Source organism: Somniosus microcephalus, chromosome 4, assembly GCF_052327205.1.
Source record: "Somniosus microcephalus isolate GS21.2 chromosome 4, FLI_Smic_1.0, whole genome shotgun sequence".
NCBI lineage: Eukaryota > Metazoa > Chordata > Chondrichthyes > Squaliformes > Somniosidae > Somniosus > Somniosus microcephalus.
Genome location: NC_140990.1, coordinates 186,120,705 through 186,134,521, shown reverse-complemented (window position 1 = coordinate 186,134,521; position 13,817 = coordinate 186,120,705). Strand labels below are relative to the sequence as shown.

The 13,817-nt window shown below is 50.6% G+C and overlaps 1 protein-coding gene across 1 annotated transcript in view; it reads left to right on the top strand.

Annotated features, from left to right (window-relative positions):
* The window catches only part of LOC147120076 (alsin-like), a 152,903-nt gene that overhangs the window by 103,471 nt on the left and 35,615 nt on the right, over positions 1 to 13,817 (top strand). The window contains 6 exon segments of the mRNA XM_085985617.1: positions 2,548 to 2,676; positions 6,683 to 6,753; positions 7,628 to 7,694; positions 10,595 to 10,794; positions 12,444 to 12,509; positions 13,620 to 13,718. Of these exon segments, the coding sequence (XP_085841743.1) occupies positions 2,548 to 2,676; positions 6,683 to 6,753; positions 7,628 to 7,694; positions 10,595 to 10,794; positions 12,444 to 12,509; positions 13,620 to 13,718 (632 nt within the window).

Here is a 13,817-nt window from a genome sequence, read left to right as displayed (position 1 = left end):
CAGGTTATGGTTTCTCAATGTTTCCCCACCACTGACGTTAGGCTGACTGGCCTGTAGTTACCAGGCTTATCCCTCTTCCCTTTTCTGAACAGAAGTGTAACATTTGCAACCCTCCAGTCCTTTAGTACCACTCTCATATCCAAGAAGAATTGGAAGACTGTGGCCAGAGCCTTCGCAATTTCCACCCTTACGTCCCTCAGGAACCTAGAATGCATCCCAGGTGACTTTTCTACTTTGAGCACTGACAACCTTTTAAGTACCTCTATATTTTTATCCCATCCAATTTATCTACCCCCTCCTCCTTTACTGCTACGTTGGCAGCATCCTTTCTTTTGTGAAGACAGATGCAAAATACTCATTTAGTACCTCAGCCATGCCCTCTGCCTCCACAAGAATATTTCCTCCTTGGTCCCTAATCGGCCCCACCCTTCCTTTGACTATCATTTTACTCTTTATATGTTTATAAAAGACTTTAGTGTTCCCTTTTATGTTACCTGCTAATCTTTTCTTATGCAGTCTCTTTGCCCCTCTTACTTCCTTTTCAGTTTTCTGTTTCATTTTGATCCCAATTTCTTTCGTCATTCAGGGAGCCCTTTCTTTCCCCCTTCTAGGAATGTGTCTATTCTGTACCTGAGCTATCTCCTCTTTGAAGGCCTCCCATTACCTGCCAATCTTTGATTCCAATCCACTTGGGTCAGATCCCCTTTCAACTCACTGAAATTAGCCCTCCTCCAGTTGAGTATCTTCACCTTGACTTTTTTTTCCTTGTCCTTTTCCATAACTACTCTAAACCTAATGATATAGTGATCACTGTTCCCCAAATGCACTCCCACTGAAACATGCTCCACTTGCCCACTTCATTCCCCAGAACTGGATCCAGCGCTGCTTCCTTCCTTGTTGGGGTGGAAACATACTGATCAAGAAAGTTCTCCTGTACACAATTCAGGACTTCCTTCCCCTCCCTCCGCCCCCCCCCCCCAAGTCTCTATTAGGATAATTGAAGTCCCCCATTGTCACTACTCTATTGCTTTTACATCATTCTGAAATTTGCCTGCAGATTTGCTCCTCCCTCTCCTTCCCACTATTTGGTGGTCTACAGTGTACACCCAGCAGGAAAGAAGCTCCTGTTCTGCTCCTCAGCTCTATCCACATAGACTCAAGAGCATCATCCTTTACCAAGGCTGTAGCAGTATCTTTGATCAGTACTAACACCACCATCCCCAGCCTGCCCCCCCCCCCCCCCATTGTTTTGCTTCCCTATTCCTCTGAATACATTGTAGCCAGGAATATTAAGTTCCCATTGCTGCCCTGGTAAAGACATGTGAATGACTTATTAAATACATCTGCTATTATTGACAATCCTCCTCTTCACCCTTTTCTTTTGTGTGAGCTACCCCCTTATCTTTACTGCAAACTTTTCCCTGTTTAAAGCTGTCCATTTGATTGGTTTTCCTCTGTTCCATATCCGTGTAGCTAAATTGTTTGTTTTCTTCATGAATATTATTCTCACCCTCGGCATAAAGAAGTTTTCCCTAACCCTTTTTCCATTTTTAAACTGATAACCTCTCGTCACTGATTCCCCAAACAAACAATCGTCTTTCCCTATTCACTCCATCAAAACCCTTCATAATTTAAAAACCTATAATAAGTCTCCTCTTAACCGTCTCTGCTCCAATGGCAGTAGTCCCAGTATCTCAAGTCTCTCTCATAATTGCAGTTTCTCATCCTGGCATCACCCTGGTGAATTTATACTGCTCTCTGTTTTAATGTTCTTTCTATAATAGGGTGGCCAATACTGTACACAGTACTTGAACTGTGGCCTAACCATTGGCTTGTACAAATTTATCATTGCCTCTTTACTCTCGTACACCATGCCCCTATTTATAAAATCTGAAATTCTATTGGCCTTTTTATGGCTTTATCTTCCTGCACTCTCCCTTTCAATGAATTATGTATTTGAAGTCCCAGGTGTCTCTGTTCACCCACACCCTTCAGTGTCTTTTCATTGGGTGTGCATTCCCATTCCTTGTTTATCATTCCAAAATTACCGAACACGCTTCCATATTAAACTGCATGTGCCACCTGTCTGCCCGTTCCACTCACTGGGGCGGGGGGGGGATCCATGTTCTTAATCGCTATCCAGTGACCCCTGCTGAGAAGTATGCACGTGTGGTTGTCAACTGGGGGTAGGGTCGGACAGTGATGCCCTCCGTAATAAATAGCCTATTGTTCAGATATGGGCATGCAAAGTGGCCCTTTGTGTGAAGTACCAAGGGCTGCCGGTACCTGTGGAACCGTAGCCCAGCGTGCTAGTGCCTTCAAGAGGGACAAAAACACCAATTAATATTTGGATCGCTTGATCGTGGTATTATCCCCACTCACTTGGTTCAGTGGGGCTCCTAGCTGATCTGGTTCTGTGGATTCCCATTTCATCGCATCACGTTGGTGAGAGAAGCTATCGGCCTATCTTCGGTTCCAGGTGTGCTGAGCTTGCTGCTGGTGCTAACCCTCGTTGCTGTAACATCAGCCTGTTTTCTTCCTGCTAAGGATTCCCTGAGGAAGCCAGAACGCCGCCTCATCTGTGAGAGCAGTAACCGGGGGCTGACACTGCAACACGCTGGCAGATTCTCCATCAACTGGTTTATCCTCTTCAATGATGCACTAGTCCATGCTCAGGTGAGTCAATCGGAGGGAAAAGGGGGCAGGTCGGTCGTTCAGCTGAGGGAAAGGGGGCATCTTCCCCATTGGTCAGTGGGGGAGGGGGAGATCGGTCACTGATCTGTGGGGGAGGGGGAGATCGGTCACTGATCTGTGGGGGAGGGGGAGATTGGTCACTGATCTGTGGGGGAGGGGGAGATCGGTCACTGATCTGTAGGGGGGGGAGATCGGTCACTGATCTGTGGGGGAGGGGGAGATCGGTCACTGATCTGTGAGGGAGGGGGAGATCGGTCACTGATCTGTGGGGGAGGGGGAGATCGGTCACTGATCTGTGGGGGAAGGGGGAGATCGGTCACTGATCTGTGGGGGAGGGGGGAGATCGGTCACTGATCTGTGGGGGAGGGGGGAGATCGGTCACTGATCTGTGGGGGAGGGGGGAGATCGGTCACTGATCTGTCGGGGAGGGGGGAGATCGGTCACTGATCTGTGGGGGAGGGGGGGAGATCGGTCACTGATTTGCGGGGGAGGGGCTGATCGGTCACTGATCTGAGAGGGAGATTGGTCATCCTGAATATGGAATTCTGTCAACGCTGTTTTTTGCTCTTTTTGAGTATGACCAGTGAGAACACTTTTGTTTGTGCAGAGCTGGTTTTTTTGAGAGAAGAATAATTATTTCCTGCCTATCCAATTTCCTCCAAGTGCCCTACATGGATCATTGTTTGAAGTTTAAAGTATAGCTCTGCACTGAGCTGCAGCACTTGCAGTGTTTCTGATTCTGTCAGCCTTGGGTATTCTCTTAGGCACAGTGGTGCTAGTCACTCCTGTAAGGGGTCCCATCATCTTTACATTCAGGAGTGCGCCCATACTATTCATCATAGTGTCCCAGGATCTGAACTGGATATCTGGAGTGTGAGGTAATCCACTTTGGATCCAAGAAAGACAAATAGGAATTTTTTCTAAATGATGAGAGACTGAAAGCTGTGGAGGAGCAAAGGGATTTTGAGTGTCCAGGTACACAAATCACTAAAAGCTAAACTAAATGGAATGTTGGCCTTTATCTCAAATGGGCTGCATTACAAAGGGCAGGCAGTTATGCTTCACTTGTACGGAGCCTTGGTCAGATCCCAGCTGGAGTGCTGCAAACTATAGACCAGTTAGCCTAACATCTGTGGTTGGCAAAATGTTGGAGTCCATTATTAAGGAAACAATAACAGCATTTGGATAAACATAATTTAATAGGACAGAGTCAGCATGGTTTTATGAAGGGGAAGTCATGTTTGACAAATTTGCTCGAATTCTTTGAAGATGTAACATACAGGGTGGATAAAGGGGAACCAGTGGATGTAGTGTATTTGGACTTCCAAAAGGCATTTGACAAGGTTCCACACAAAAGATTACTGATCAAGATAAGAAATCACGGGATTGGGGGTAATATACTGGCATGGGTGGAAGATTGGCTATCTAACAGAAAACAAAGAGTTGGGATAAATGGTTCATTCTCGGGCTGGCAATCAGTAACTGGTGGTGTTCCGCAGGGGTCAGTGCTGGGACCCCAACTCTTTACAATCTATATTAACGATTTGGAGGAAGGGACCGAGTGCAACATATCCAAGTTTGCCGATGATACAAAGATGGGAGGAAAAGCAGTGAGTGAGGAGGACATAAAAAACCTGCAAAAGGACATAGACAGGCTAAGTGAGTGGGCAGAGATTTGGCAGATGCAATATAATGTTGGAAAGTGTGAGGTTATGCACTTTGGCAGAAAAAAATCAAAGAGCAAGTTATTATCTAAATGGAGAGAAACTGCAAAGTGCTACTGTACAAAGGGATCTGGGGGTCCTGGTGCATGAAACACAAAAAGTTAGTATGCAGGTACAGCAGGTGATCAGAAAGGCCAATGGAATCTTGGCTTTTATTGCAAGGGGGATGGAGTATAAAAACAGGGAAGTCTTGCTGCAGTTATACAGGGTATTGGTGAGGCCACACCTGGAATACTGCGTGCAGTTTTGGTTTCCATATTTAAGAAAAGATATACTTGCTCTCGAGGCGGTTCAGAGAAGGTTCACTCGGTTGATTCCAGAGATGAGGAGGTTGACGTATGAGGAAAGGTTGAGTAGGTTGGGACTCTACTCATTGGAGTTCAGAAGAATGAGAGGCGATCTTATCGAAACATATAAGATTGTGAGGGGGCTTGATCAGGTGGATGCGGTGAGGATGTTTCCACTGATGGGTGAGACTAGAACTAGGGGGCATAATCTTAGCATAAGGGGCTGCCCTTTCAAAACTGAGATGAGGAGAAACTTCTTCACTCAGAGGGTAGTAAATCTATGGAATTTGCTACCCCAGAGAGCTGTGGAAGCTGCAACATTAAATAAATGTAAAATGGAGATAGACAGTTTCCTAGCAGATAAGGGAATTAGGGGTTACGGGGAGAGGGCAGGGAAGTGGACGTGAGTCTAGATTCGGATCAGCCATGATCCTATTGAATGGCGGAGCAGGCCCGAGGGGCCGTATGGCCTACTCCTGCTCCTACTTCTTATGTTCTTATTCAGTTTGGGGCATTGAGCCTCAGGAAGGATATATTGGCCTTGGAGGGGGTTCAGTGCAGATTCACTGGACTGATAGCGGGGCTTAAAGGGTTAAATTATGAGGACAGGTTGCATAAGCTTGGCTTGTATTCCCTTTTTCACACAGGGTAGTAGAAATCTGGAACTTGCTCCCCCAAAAGACTGTGGATGCTGGGTCAATTTAAATTTTCAAAAATTAAATTGATAGATTTTTGTTGGGTGAGGCTCTCGAGGGATTTAGAGCAATGGCGGGTAAATGAAGTTGAGATGCAGATCAACCATGATCTAATTGAATAGGCTTGAGGGGCTGAGTGGCCGATTCCTGTTCCTATGTTCCCGATACTATATCGTGTCTTTGATGCATACCCTTGTGCGTTTCTCTAATCTTTCAGATTGAAAATGCTTTCGTGAGATGAGGTCAGATATGAATTTGGAGTTGCTTTATTTTACCAACAGCAAGTGAATGTACCAATTGATGGTCACGATCAAAACCCACCTCGCCTCACCTTAACTTCAAACCCCTCATTGTGGATAAGAAAACAAAGTCATAAACCAAGCCACACGATCGCCCGTTAGTGGTTAGCTTAAACTTTTCCTGCTGCGCATTCTGGTTCTGACCAGCCCTGCACTTAAGATGAGTGCGTTTTTCCTCACTTGGTCAGGTTCCCTTCCCACCCCTACCTGGGCCGACTGACATCAAGTGTCCCTTTGTCCTTTTTCACCGAAAGTGGGAAGGCTGTCTACCTCACATTCCCCGTTCAATGATTTGCCTGTCAATAAAACTGGCCACAGCTCCCCCTCCCCTTGGGTTGTGGGTCTTCAGGAACAATTGTCCGAGTTAATGGGACTTGGAGTCTGGCTTGAGTCCATCGATTCTTACTGTCTTAGTTTGAAGCAGTCTGTGAATAGTGCCTTACCACAAACTGGTCCGTCTGGCTTCAATATACGTTTTCAATGTCTGGCTCAATAACAAATTAACTCCTCTTTGTCTCAGCGGCTGCATGGAGGATATTAACCCGTGAGAACTATCTGAACTTTAAAATGCACCTAAATATATTCCTTTCTGCAGAAATATCAAAAAAAAATGTGACCTGAAAGACCACCTGTTCCAGGAATCTTGGCCAACACCGAGTGATCAATTTCTTTGGGGCAATGTTGTCTTCAATGTTGGGTTAGAGATGAATCAGCACCGGCTGGGTACTGTAAACTGAGCAACCCTTCCCACAGAGCTTACTGAGTGACCGGAAGGACTACTGTTGAGTTGCCTCATGCATGTGCACCTTGCTGTTTTGTCCCTTCATTCTTGTAGAGCCCTGCTATTAGCTGTTCTCTGTGGTTTGCCACGGATTTGTGGGTGTTGACTGGGCCTAGAATTGGAGTTGCTGTTTCCCGTTTCCACTAATTACTTTCTCTTTTACGTTTCCATCCCCCCCCTCCCCCCCACCTCCTTTCCTCAGTTTTCGACACACCACATATTTCCTCTCGTGACACTTTGGGTAGAGCCCCACTTTGAAGAAAACAGCAGCCCGTGAGTATCCGAAGCGATTGTTCACTTCTCATGCAATGAATGAATTCTCGTGCTAGGTGCACAATTATAACACTAGCCTTCTGGCAGGAGTGCTGTTATTTGTTTTCACTGATATTTTTAATATTTATTGCGGGATTGCTCTCCATTGCAGCGTTCTCCTGGGCACCTGCCTTTTTCCAGCACAGAGAGTGGTCAGGGAACTCTTTACAGTCGCAGCAGGGGGTGGAAAGACTGAGGCCTTTGAAAACAAACAGTGTGTAGCCTTTTTTGAAATGCAGGAGTTGAATCCTGGACTTTTTCCTGCAATTATTTTCATTAATCTCAATGGCCAGGTGGTCACACTAGGCCCCTGTCGGTGCTGCTGCACAGCCACTCCTGGGGAGTACACGAGAACAAAAACACCATATTCCCCACCACAACTTCTGCACTGTGCACTTCCAACAAGACCAGGAAATTGAGAAGTGAAGAAGTGGTGAGGGTGGGGTAAATACACGTGCTGCGTGGAGGAGGGAGGGAGTTCCCCAGTGCACTGCAGTCACACGTTGCTCACACTGAGCACTCTCAATTCAGCCGTTTTACATTGTGTTATATTTGAGTGCCACAGGTCCTGCTATCCAGTGGTGCAACATTGGGTTGTGTCAGAGTAAATGGGTACAAGTGACCGCTTTTGAAAAGGCTGGTGGTGCTAGTGTGTGTGTTGCTGTACTCTCTGCCTTCTGTGTGTGTCTGTCTCCGTCTCGCTCCCGCTCTGGCTTGGTTGCGTGCACGTGCTCTCACTCTCTCGCATGTGCTCCCGCTCTCTGTCTGTCTGTCTCACGACTCTTTCTCTCTCTCTCCCCCTCTGTCTCTCTCACCTGCTGTTTTTTTTCTGTAGGAATGCCCTGAAGATAACCACAGCTGAAGAACAGTTCATCCTCACTGCAGCATCGCCTCAGGAGAAGGTAAAGTGAGTGGCTCTCCAATTCATTGGAGCTAACTGGTGTTGGAAGAGAGGTGGAAGTTGTGGTGAGGAATAGTGTTTTTAGGCAGCAATTGACTAGCTGGGCTTTTTCTGCCAATAATTTGATTATGGGAATGAGCAGACTGCCGGTCCTGAGACTGCACTGATGGTCACCTTAATGTGCACTTGGGCTATGGACCGACAGTGGATGTATCAGATTTCAGTATAGAGACTGGGTGGGAGAGGAGGTGAGCATGTTGTATGTTTATAAATAAAACATGCAAGCTCAGTTAGAAATAAAGACAAAATTTTCAGCCCCTCATTCTGAGCTGTATTCAAAACCAGAGGGTGTTGGTGAAAGAATGACTTTCCAATCTGGTGCTACTGACTGTCGTTCCATCAAGGCTGCTGTCCCAACTGCTGCTTTTTCACCATTGTGGGAGTGCCACCACCACATGGACTGCAGCAGTTCAGAGAACAATCAGCACCACAAACACACAGCCACTAGCGGTAGACAATAAATGCAGCCTTGCCATCGACACCTCACGATCTGAGAACAAATAAAACACACAGGCAACTCTTGGATATGTTACCCACATTAATGGGTCACTGGGCTGGGCCTGGGATTTTACCCCACACTGATCTTCTGATTTCAATCGTGCCACGCTGGACTGCTGCCATGTGCAACCTGGACAGGGTTATTATGGGTCAGAGACAGGACTCTCTCACCCACTGGGATAGTCCCATCCTTTATAACAGGCCCCCCCCCCTCACTGTCCGGGAGCTGCAATAACCCCACCCCTAACAACAGAGCCCTCCCCTTCACTGGGAGCTGGGATAACCCCACCACTAATAACAGCACCCCCCCTCTCACTGTCCGGGAGCTGGGATAACCCCACCCCTAATAACAGGGCCCTCCCCCTCACTGTAGGGGAGCTGGGATAACCCCACCCCTAATAACAGGGCCCTCCCCCTCACTGTAGGGGAGCTGGGATAACCCCACCCCTAATAGCACCCCCCCCCTCACTGTCTGGGAGCTGGGATAACCCCACCCCTAATAACAGGGCCCTCTCCCTCACTGTAGGGGAGCTGGGATAACCCCACCCCTAATAACAGGGCCCTCCCCCTCACTGTAGCGGAGCTGGGATAACCCCACCCCTAATAACAGAGCCCTCCCCCTCACTGTAGGGGAGCTGGGATAACCCCACCCCTAATAACAGCCCCCCCCCCCCTCACTGTATGGGAGCTGCGATAACCCCACCCCTAATAACAGCTCCCCCCCTTCACTGTCCAGGAGCTGCGATAACCCCACCCCTAATAACAGCCTCCCCCCTCACTGTAGGGGAGCTGGGATAACCCCACCCCTAATAACAGCTCCCCCCCTTCACTGTCCAGGAGCTGCGATAACCCCACCCCTAATAACAGCCCCCCCCGCCCCCCCCTCACTGTATGGGAGCTGGGATAACCCCACCCCTAATAACAGCTCCCCCCCTTCACTGTCCAGGAGCTGCGATAACCCCACCCCTAATAACAGCCCCCCCCGCCCCCCCTCACTGTCCGGGAGCTGGGATAACCCCCAACCCTAATAACAGGGCCCTCCCCCTCACTGTCGGGGAGCTGGGATAACCCCACCCCTAATAACAGAGCCCTCCCCCTCACTGTAGGGGAGCTGGGATAACCCCACCCCTAATAACAGGGCCCTCCCCCTCACTGGGAGCTGCGATAACCCCACCCCTAATAACAGGGCCCTCCCCCTCACTGTAGGGGAGTTGCGATAACCCCACCCCTAATAACGGGACCCCTCCCCCTCACTGGGAACTGGGATAACCCCACCCCTAATAACGGGGCCCTCCCCCTCACTGCCGGGGAGCTGCGATAACCCCACCCCTAATAACAGGGCTCTCCCCCTCACTGGGGGAGCTGCGATAACCCCACCCCTAATAACAGGGCCCTCCCCTCACTGTATGAGAGCTGCGATAACCTCACCCCAATAACAAGACCATGCTTTCTTTTTCTGGACGTTGAAGAAAAGCAGAGAGCAGCAACCTGAATTGTAGCTCAGACACCATCTTGTAGCTATGTAGGGAAGGTTGATTGCAAGTAGTTCACGTTTCTTTAGTGGTACAGCAACCTTTTAATCTGTGGGGTGCTTTGATCAAAACCATTTTGCCCAATTTAATCAATCCCTCCCACTTGACCATTGATGACTGGCTGCTGTGTTTGCACAATTCCCAGCCTCTTCGATTTCAGTTGACTGACACCCAGCTGTCCTGTTGACGTGAACACAACTGAAAAATCACGTTTAACTGGGACGCAGTAGTTGTCAGCTTGTCTAGCTAGAGAACGGGATTTGTTGGTCCTGCTAACCCATGAATCTGAGCAAACCTTGCTTAAATCCTGTGGTGGTTGTCTACAGGATTGTTGGGTTGGGTTGTCTCCAGGAGTGCTCGGGTGGGCTACTTTGCGTGCAACGTTCCCGTTAAGTTGGGTTGTCTAAAGGAGTGGAGTGGGGTGATGGGTTGGGTTGTCTCCAGGATTGGTGGGTTGGGTTGTCTCCAGCATTGGTGGGTTGGGTTGTCTCCAGGATTGGTGGGTTGGGTTGTCTCCAGGATTGGTGGGTTGTCTCCAGGATTGGTGGGTTGGGGTTGTCTCCAGGGGGTGCTCGGGTGGGGTACTTTGCGTGCAACATTCCCATTAAGTTAGGCGGGCACATAGCGGTCTGGGAGGGCCCTCTGCGCAGCCGCTCAATCGACTTTAGACAATGGGAAAACTGCACTTGCACGAAAATTTAAGTGGGTCGCACAGCAAGTTAAAGGGGCTGAGCCCACCCCCCCCCCCCCCCAAAATTACATGCGTGGTGGGTTGCAAAATGTTGAGTGTTTCACCGTCATCCCATTTCAGACAAAGTGGTTAAGAGCAATTAACCAGGCTGTGGATCAGGCGCTGAGTGGCGCTCCAGATATCTTGGCCCCTGGACTGGGCAGCGTCATGCGAGCAGAGCCCCCCATCTCGCGCACCGCCACTTACACCTTCTACAAGGACCCACGGCTGAAGGAGGCAACTTATGAAGGTCGCTGGTTGACAGGAAAACCACATGGCAAGTGAGTGTTAGTCACACGCACGCGCACACACACACACACACGAGATCAATCTGGAGAAGCTAACCCAAGTCTCGGGTATAGTCGTCCCTGTTCACATGGTGACTCCTTCTGCTCCAACACTACTCAAATCTGGGGGAGGCATGCTGACTGGTGCTCAAACAATGGGGTGTGGAATCTAGGCCTCGTATCCATTAGTTGGGGTGACTGAGGAGAACAATCGGCCAAGCTCCGCTCCTGATCACGATCCAACAAACCCTGCCAGAAAGTGTGTATGTGAGGAAATCGTTTTAGGACAGGATCTGTTGTGATGCCTCCCACACTTGAATATCCTGCCAACGCCTCAAGCTGGGACTGAAGAGTGGACACTTGGGTGAGGAGCTGGAGGCTTGAATTCGAAGCCTAGCAAGATTCAGCGCCATTAGCGGAGGGGAGCGGGTGGTGGAGGGAAGAAGTTACTTCACTTGTGAGTGTCCTAGTGGTTGGGGAGCAGAAGACAACAAACTAAGAAAGTTTTAGAAGTCGAGCAGAGTCTAACTAGAAAATGTGTGTGAGAAGGGATGTTCCCAGGCACAGCAGCTGTGTGCACAGGTTTAATGAGCTCACTTCCATTTTGGGGGAGAGAGTGCAGGGGGGCTGGGGAGAGAGTGCAGGGGGGCTGGGGAGAGAGTGCGGGGGGGGCTGGGGAGAGAGTGCGGGGGGGGCTGGGGAGAGAGTGCGGGGGGGGCTGGGGAGAGAGTGCGGGGGGGGCTGGGGAGAGAGTGCGGGGGGGGCTGGGGAGAGAGTGCGGGGGGGGCTGGGGGGAGAGTGCGGGGGGGGCTGGGGAGAGTGCGGGGGGGGCTGGGGAGAGAGTGCGGGGGGGTGCTGGGGAGAGAGTGCGGGGGGGTGCTGGGGAGAGAGTGCGGGGGGGGCTGGGGAGAGAGTGCTGGGCGGGGGAGGGGAAGAGAGCGCAGGGCGGGGGAGGGGAAGAGAGCGCGGGGCGGGGGAGGGGAAGAGGGAGGGCGGGGGAGGGGAAGAGGGAGGGCGGGGGAGGGGAAGAGGGAGGGCGGGGAGGGGAAGAGGGAGGGCAGGGCGGGGAGGGGAAGAGGGAGGGCAGGGCGGGGGAGGGGAAGGGGGGGGGCGGGGGAGGGGAAGAGAGAGGGGGGGCGGGGGAGGGGAAGAGAGAGGGCGGGGCAAGGGAGGGGAAGAGAGAGGGCGGGGCAAGGGAGGGGAAGAGAGAGGGCGGGGCGGGGGAGGGGAAGAGAGAGGGCAGGGCGGGGGAGGGGAAGAGAGGGCAGGGCGGGGGAGGGGAAGAGAGGGCGGGGGAGGGGAAGAGAGAGGGCGGGGCGGGGGGCTGGGGAAGAGAGCGGGCGGGGCGGGGGGCTGGTGAGAGGGCGGGGAGGGGAAGAGAGGGCTGGGCGGGGGGCTGGGGAAGAGAGGGCGGGGCGGGGGGCTGGGAAGGGGGGTGAATGGGGCGAGTGGAGGGCAGCGACCTGAGGAGGAACGTGGACAGATCAAAATCGTTCGGGGGGGCAGGGGGAAGATCAGCAGCTTGCTGGGAAAAGCAAAGAAATGGTAAGGGGAAGGAAATGTAACATCTACTGTGAAGATTGAGAGACTCGTGCTTTCCACTTGATTCTCAGTATCTCCTAACCGTGTTCTCTCATTCCCAGGGGCATGCTGCAGTGGCCTGATGGGAGAACGTACTCTGGCGATTTCAAAAATGGTTTAGAGGATGGGTAAGTGTCAGAAACGTGCAAATAGAATTCTCTGCGATCCCTGAGCGGTGCTGAGTTAGTTGATCTCACCTGGGGCAACGTCAGGAGGGCTCTGGGTTAGGGAAGGGGGAGAAAAATCAGCCAAAGCTGCTGCTGCTCACTATCCAGTCTCCTGCTGGGACGTGTGCATGGGCGAACCCGCATGGCCCTCTGTGGTCAAATATCCTGGCAACGCTCTGTGTCTTGGCTCACCCACGACGACCTACTATACCAACGCTCTGTGTCTTGGCTCACCCACGATGACCTACTATACAGGTGTCAGCCTTGGCTCACTGGTGGCACATTCCAGGGACTTGAGCCTGTAATCCAGGCCAACACTCCACTGCAGTTTTGAGGGATGCTGCACTGTCGGAGGTGCCACTTTTCGGATGAGACGTTAAACCAAGGCCCCGTCTGCTCCCTTGGATGGATGTAATAGATCCCATGGCACTATTTTGAAGAAGAGATCCCTCGACTAACATCACTAAAACAGGTTATCTGGTTATTCGTCTCAATGATGTTTGTGGGCAGATTGGCTGCCACGTTTCCTACATTGCAACAGTGACTACACTTCAAAAGTATTTCATTGGCTGTAAAGCGCTTTGGGACGTCCTGAGGTCGTGAAAGGCGCTATATAAAAGCAAGTTCTTTTTATTTTTATTTGGGTGAGGGACCGAGTGTGGCCAACACCCGTGGAACCTTGCTCCAAGTGTCTTGAGAAGAAATGGGAGACAAATCCTCTTATTCAGGCAGGGTTGTTTATGCAGGGATGGGCACCTCACTGAGTGCATGGAACAGGTGAGGTTCCATGGATTGACCCAGGCTCATCGTTGCCGAATGCAGCCTTTAATCTACACAATGCCATTTGTGGACTGTGGCCTACAGCAGTATCCAGCTCGATGGTCCAATCATGATGCCTGTTGTTGCCAGGCAGTGGGCTTGTTAGGAGAGAACACAGTCACTGGGTTGTGGTGCTCCACAATCCGTAGAGCAGGTAGACTGGCGTAACATGGGCCAGTCTTTCCTTGATTTGAGGAGAAACTCCTTGAAGTGAATGTGTGTGGTGCTAAAGGTTTTAATTTGTTGTCTTAGATATGGAGAGTACATCATACCCAGCAAAGCCCTGAAGAAGAATGATCACTATCAGGGCCACTGGAAAGAGGGCAAGATGCATGGCCATGGGATCTACAAGTACGTTCATGTCTCATTTCATCTATTGGTCGGCTTCGGTGTCTTGTTTGATATGTGCTGGTTTTGGGAGACTGGTCTGATTTAGTCTGTTAGTTGGTT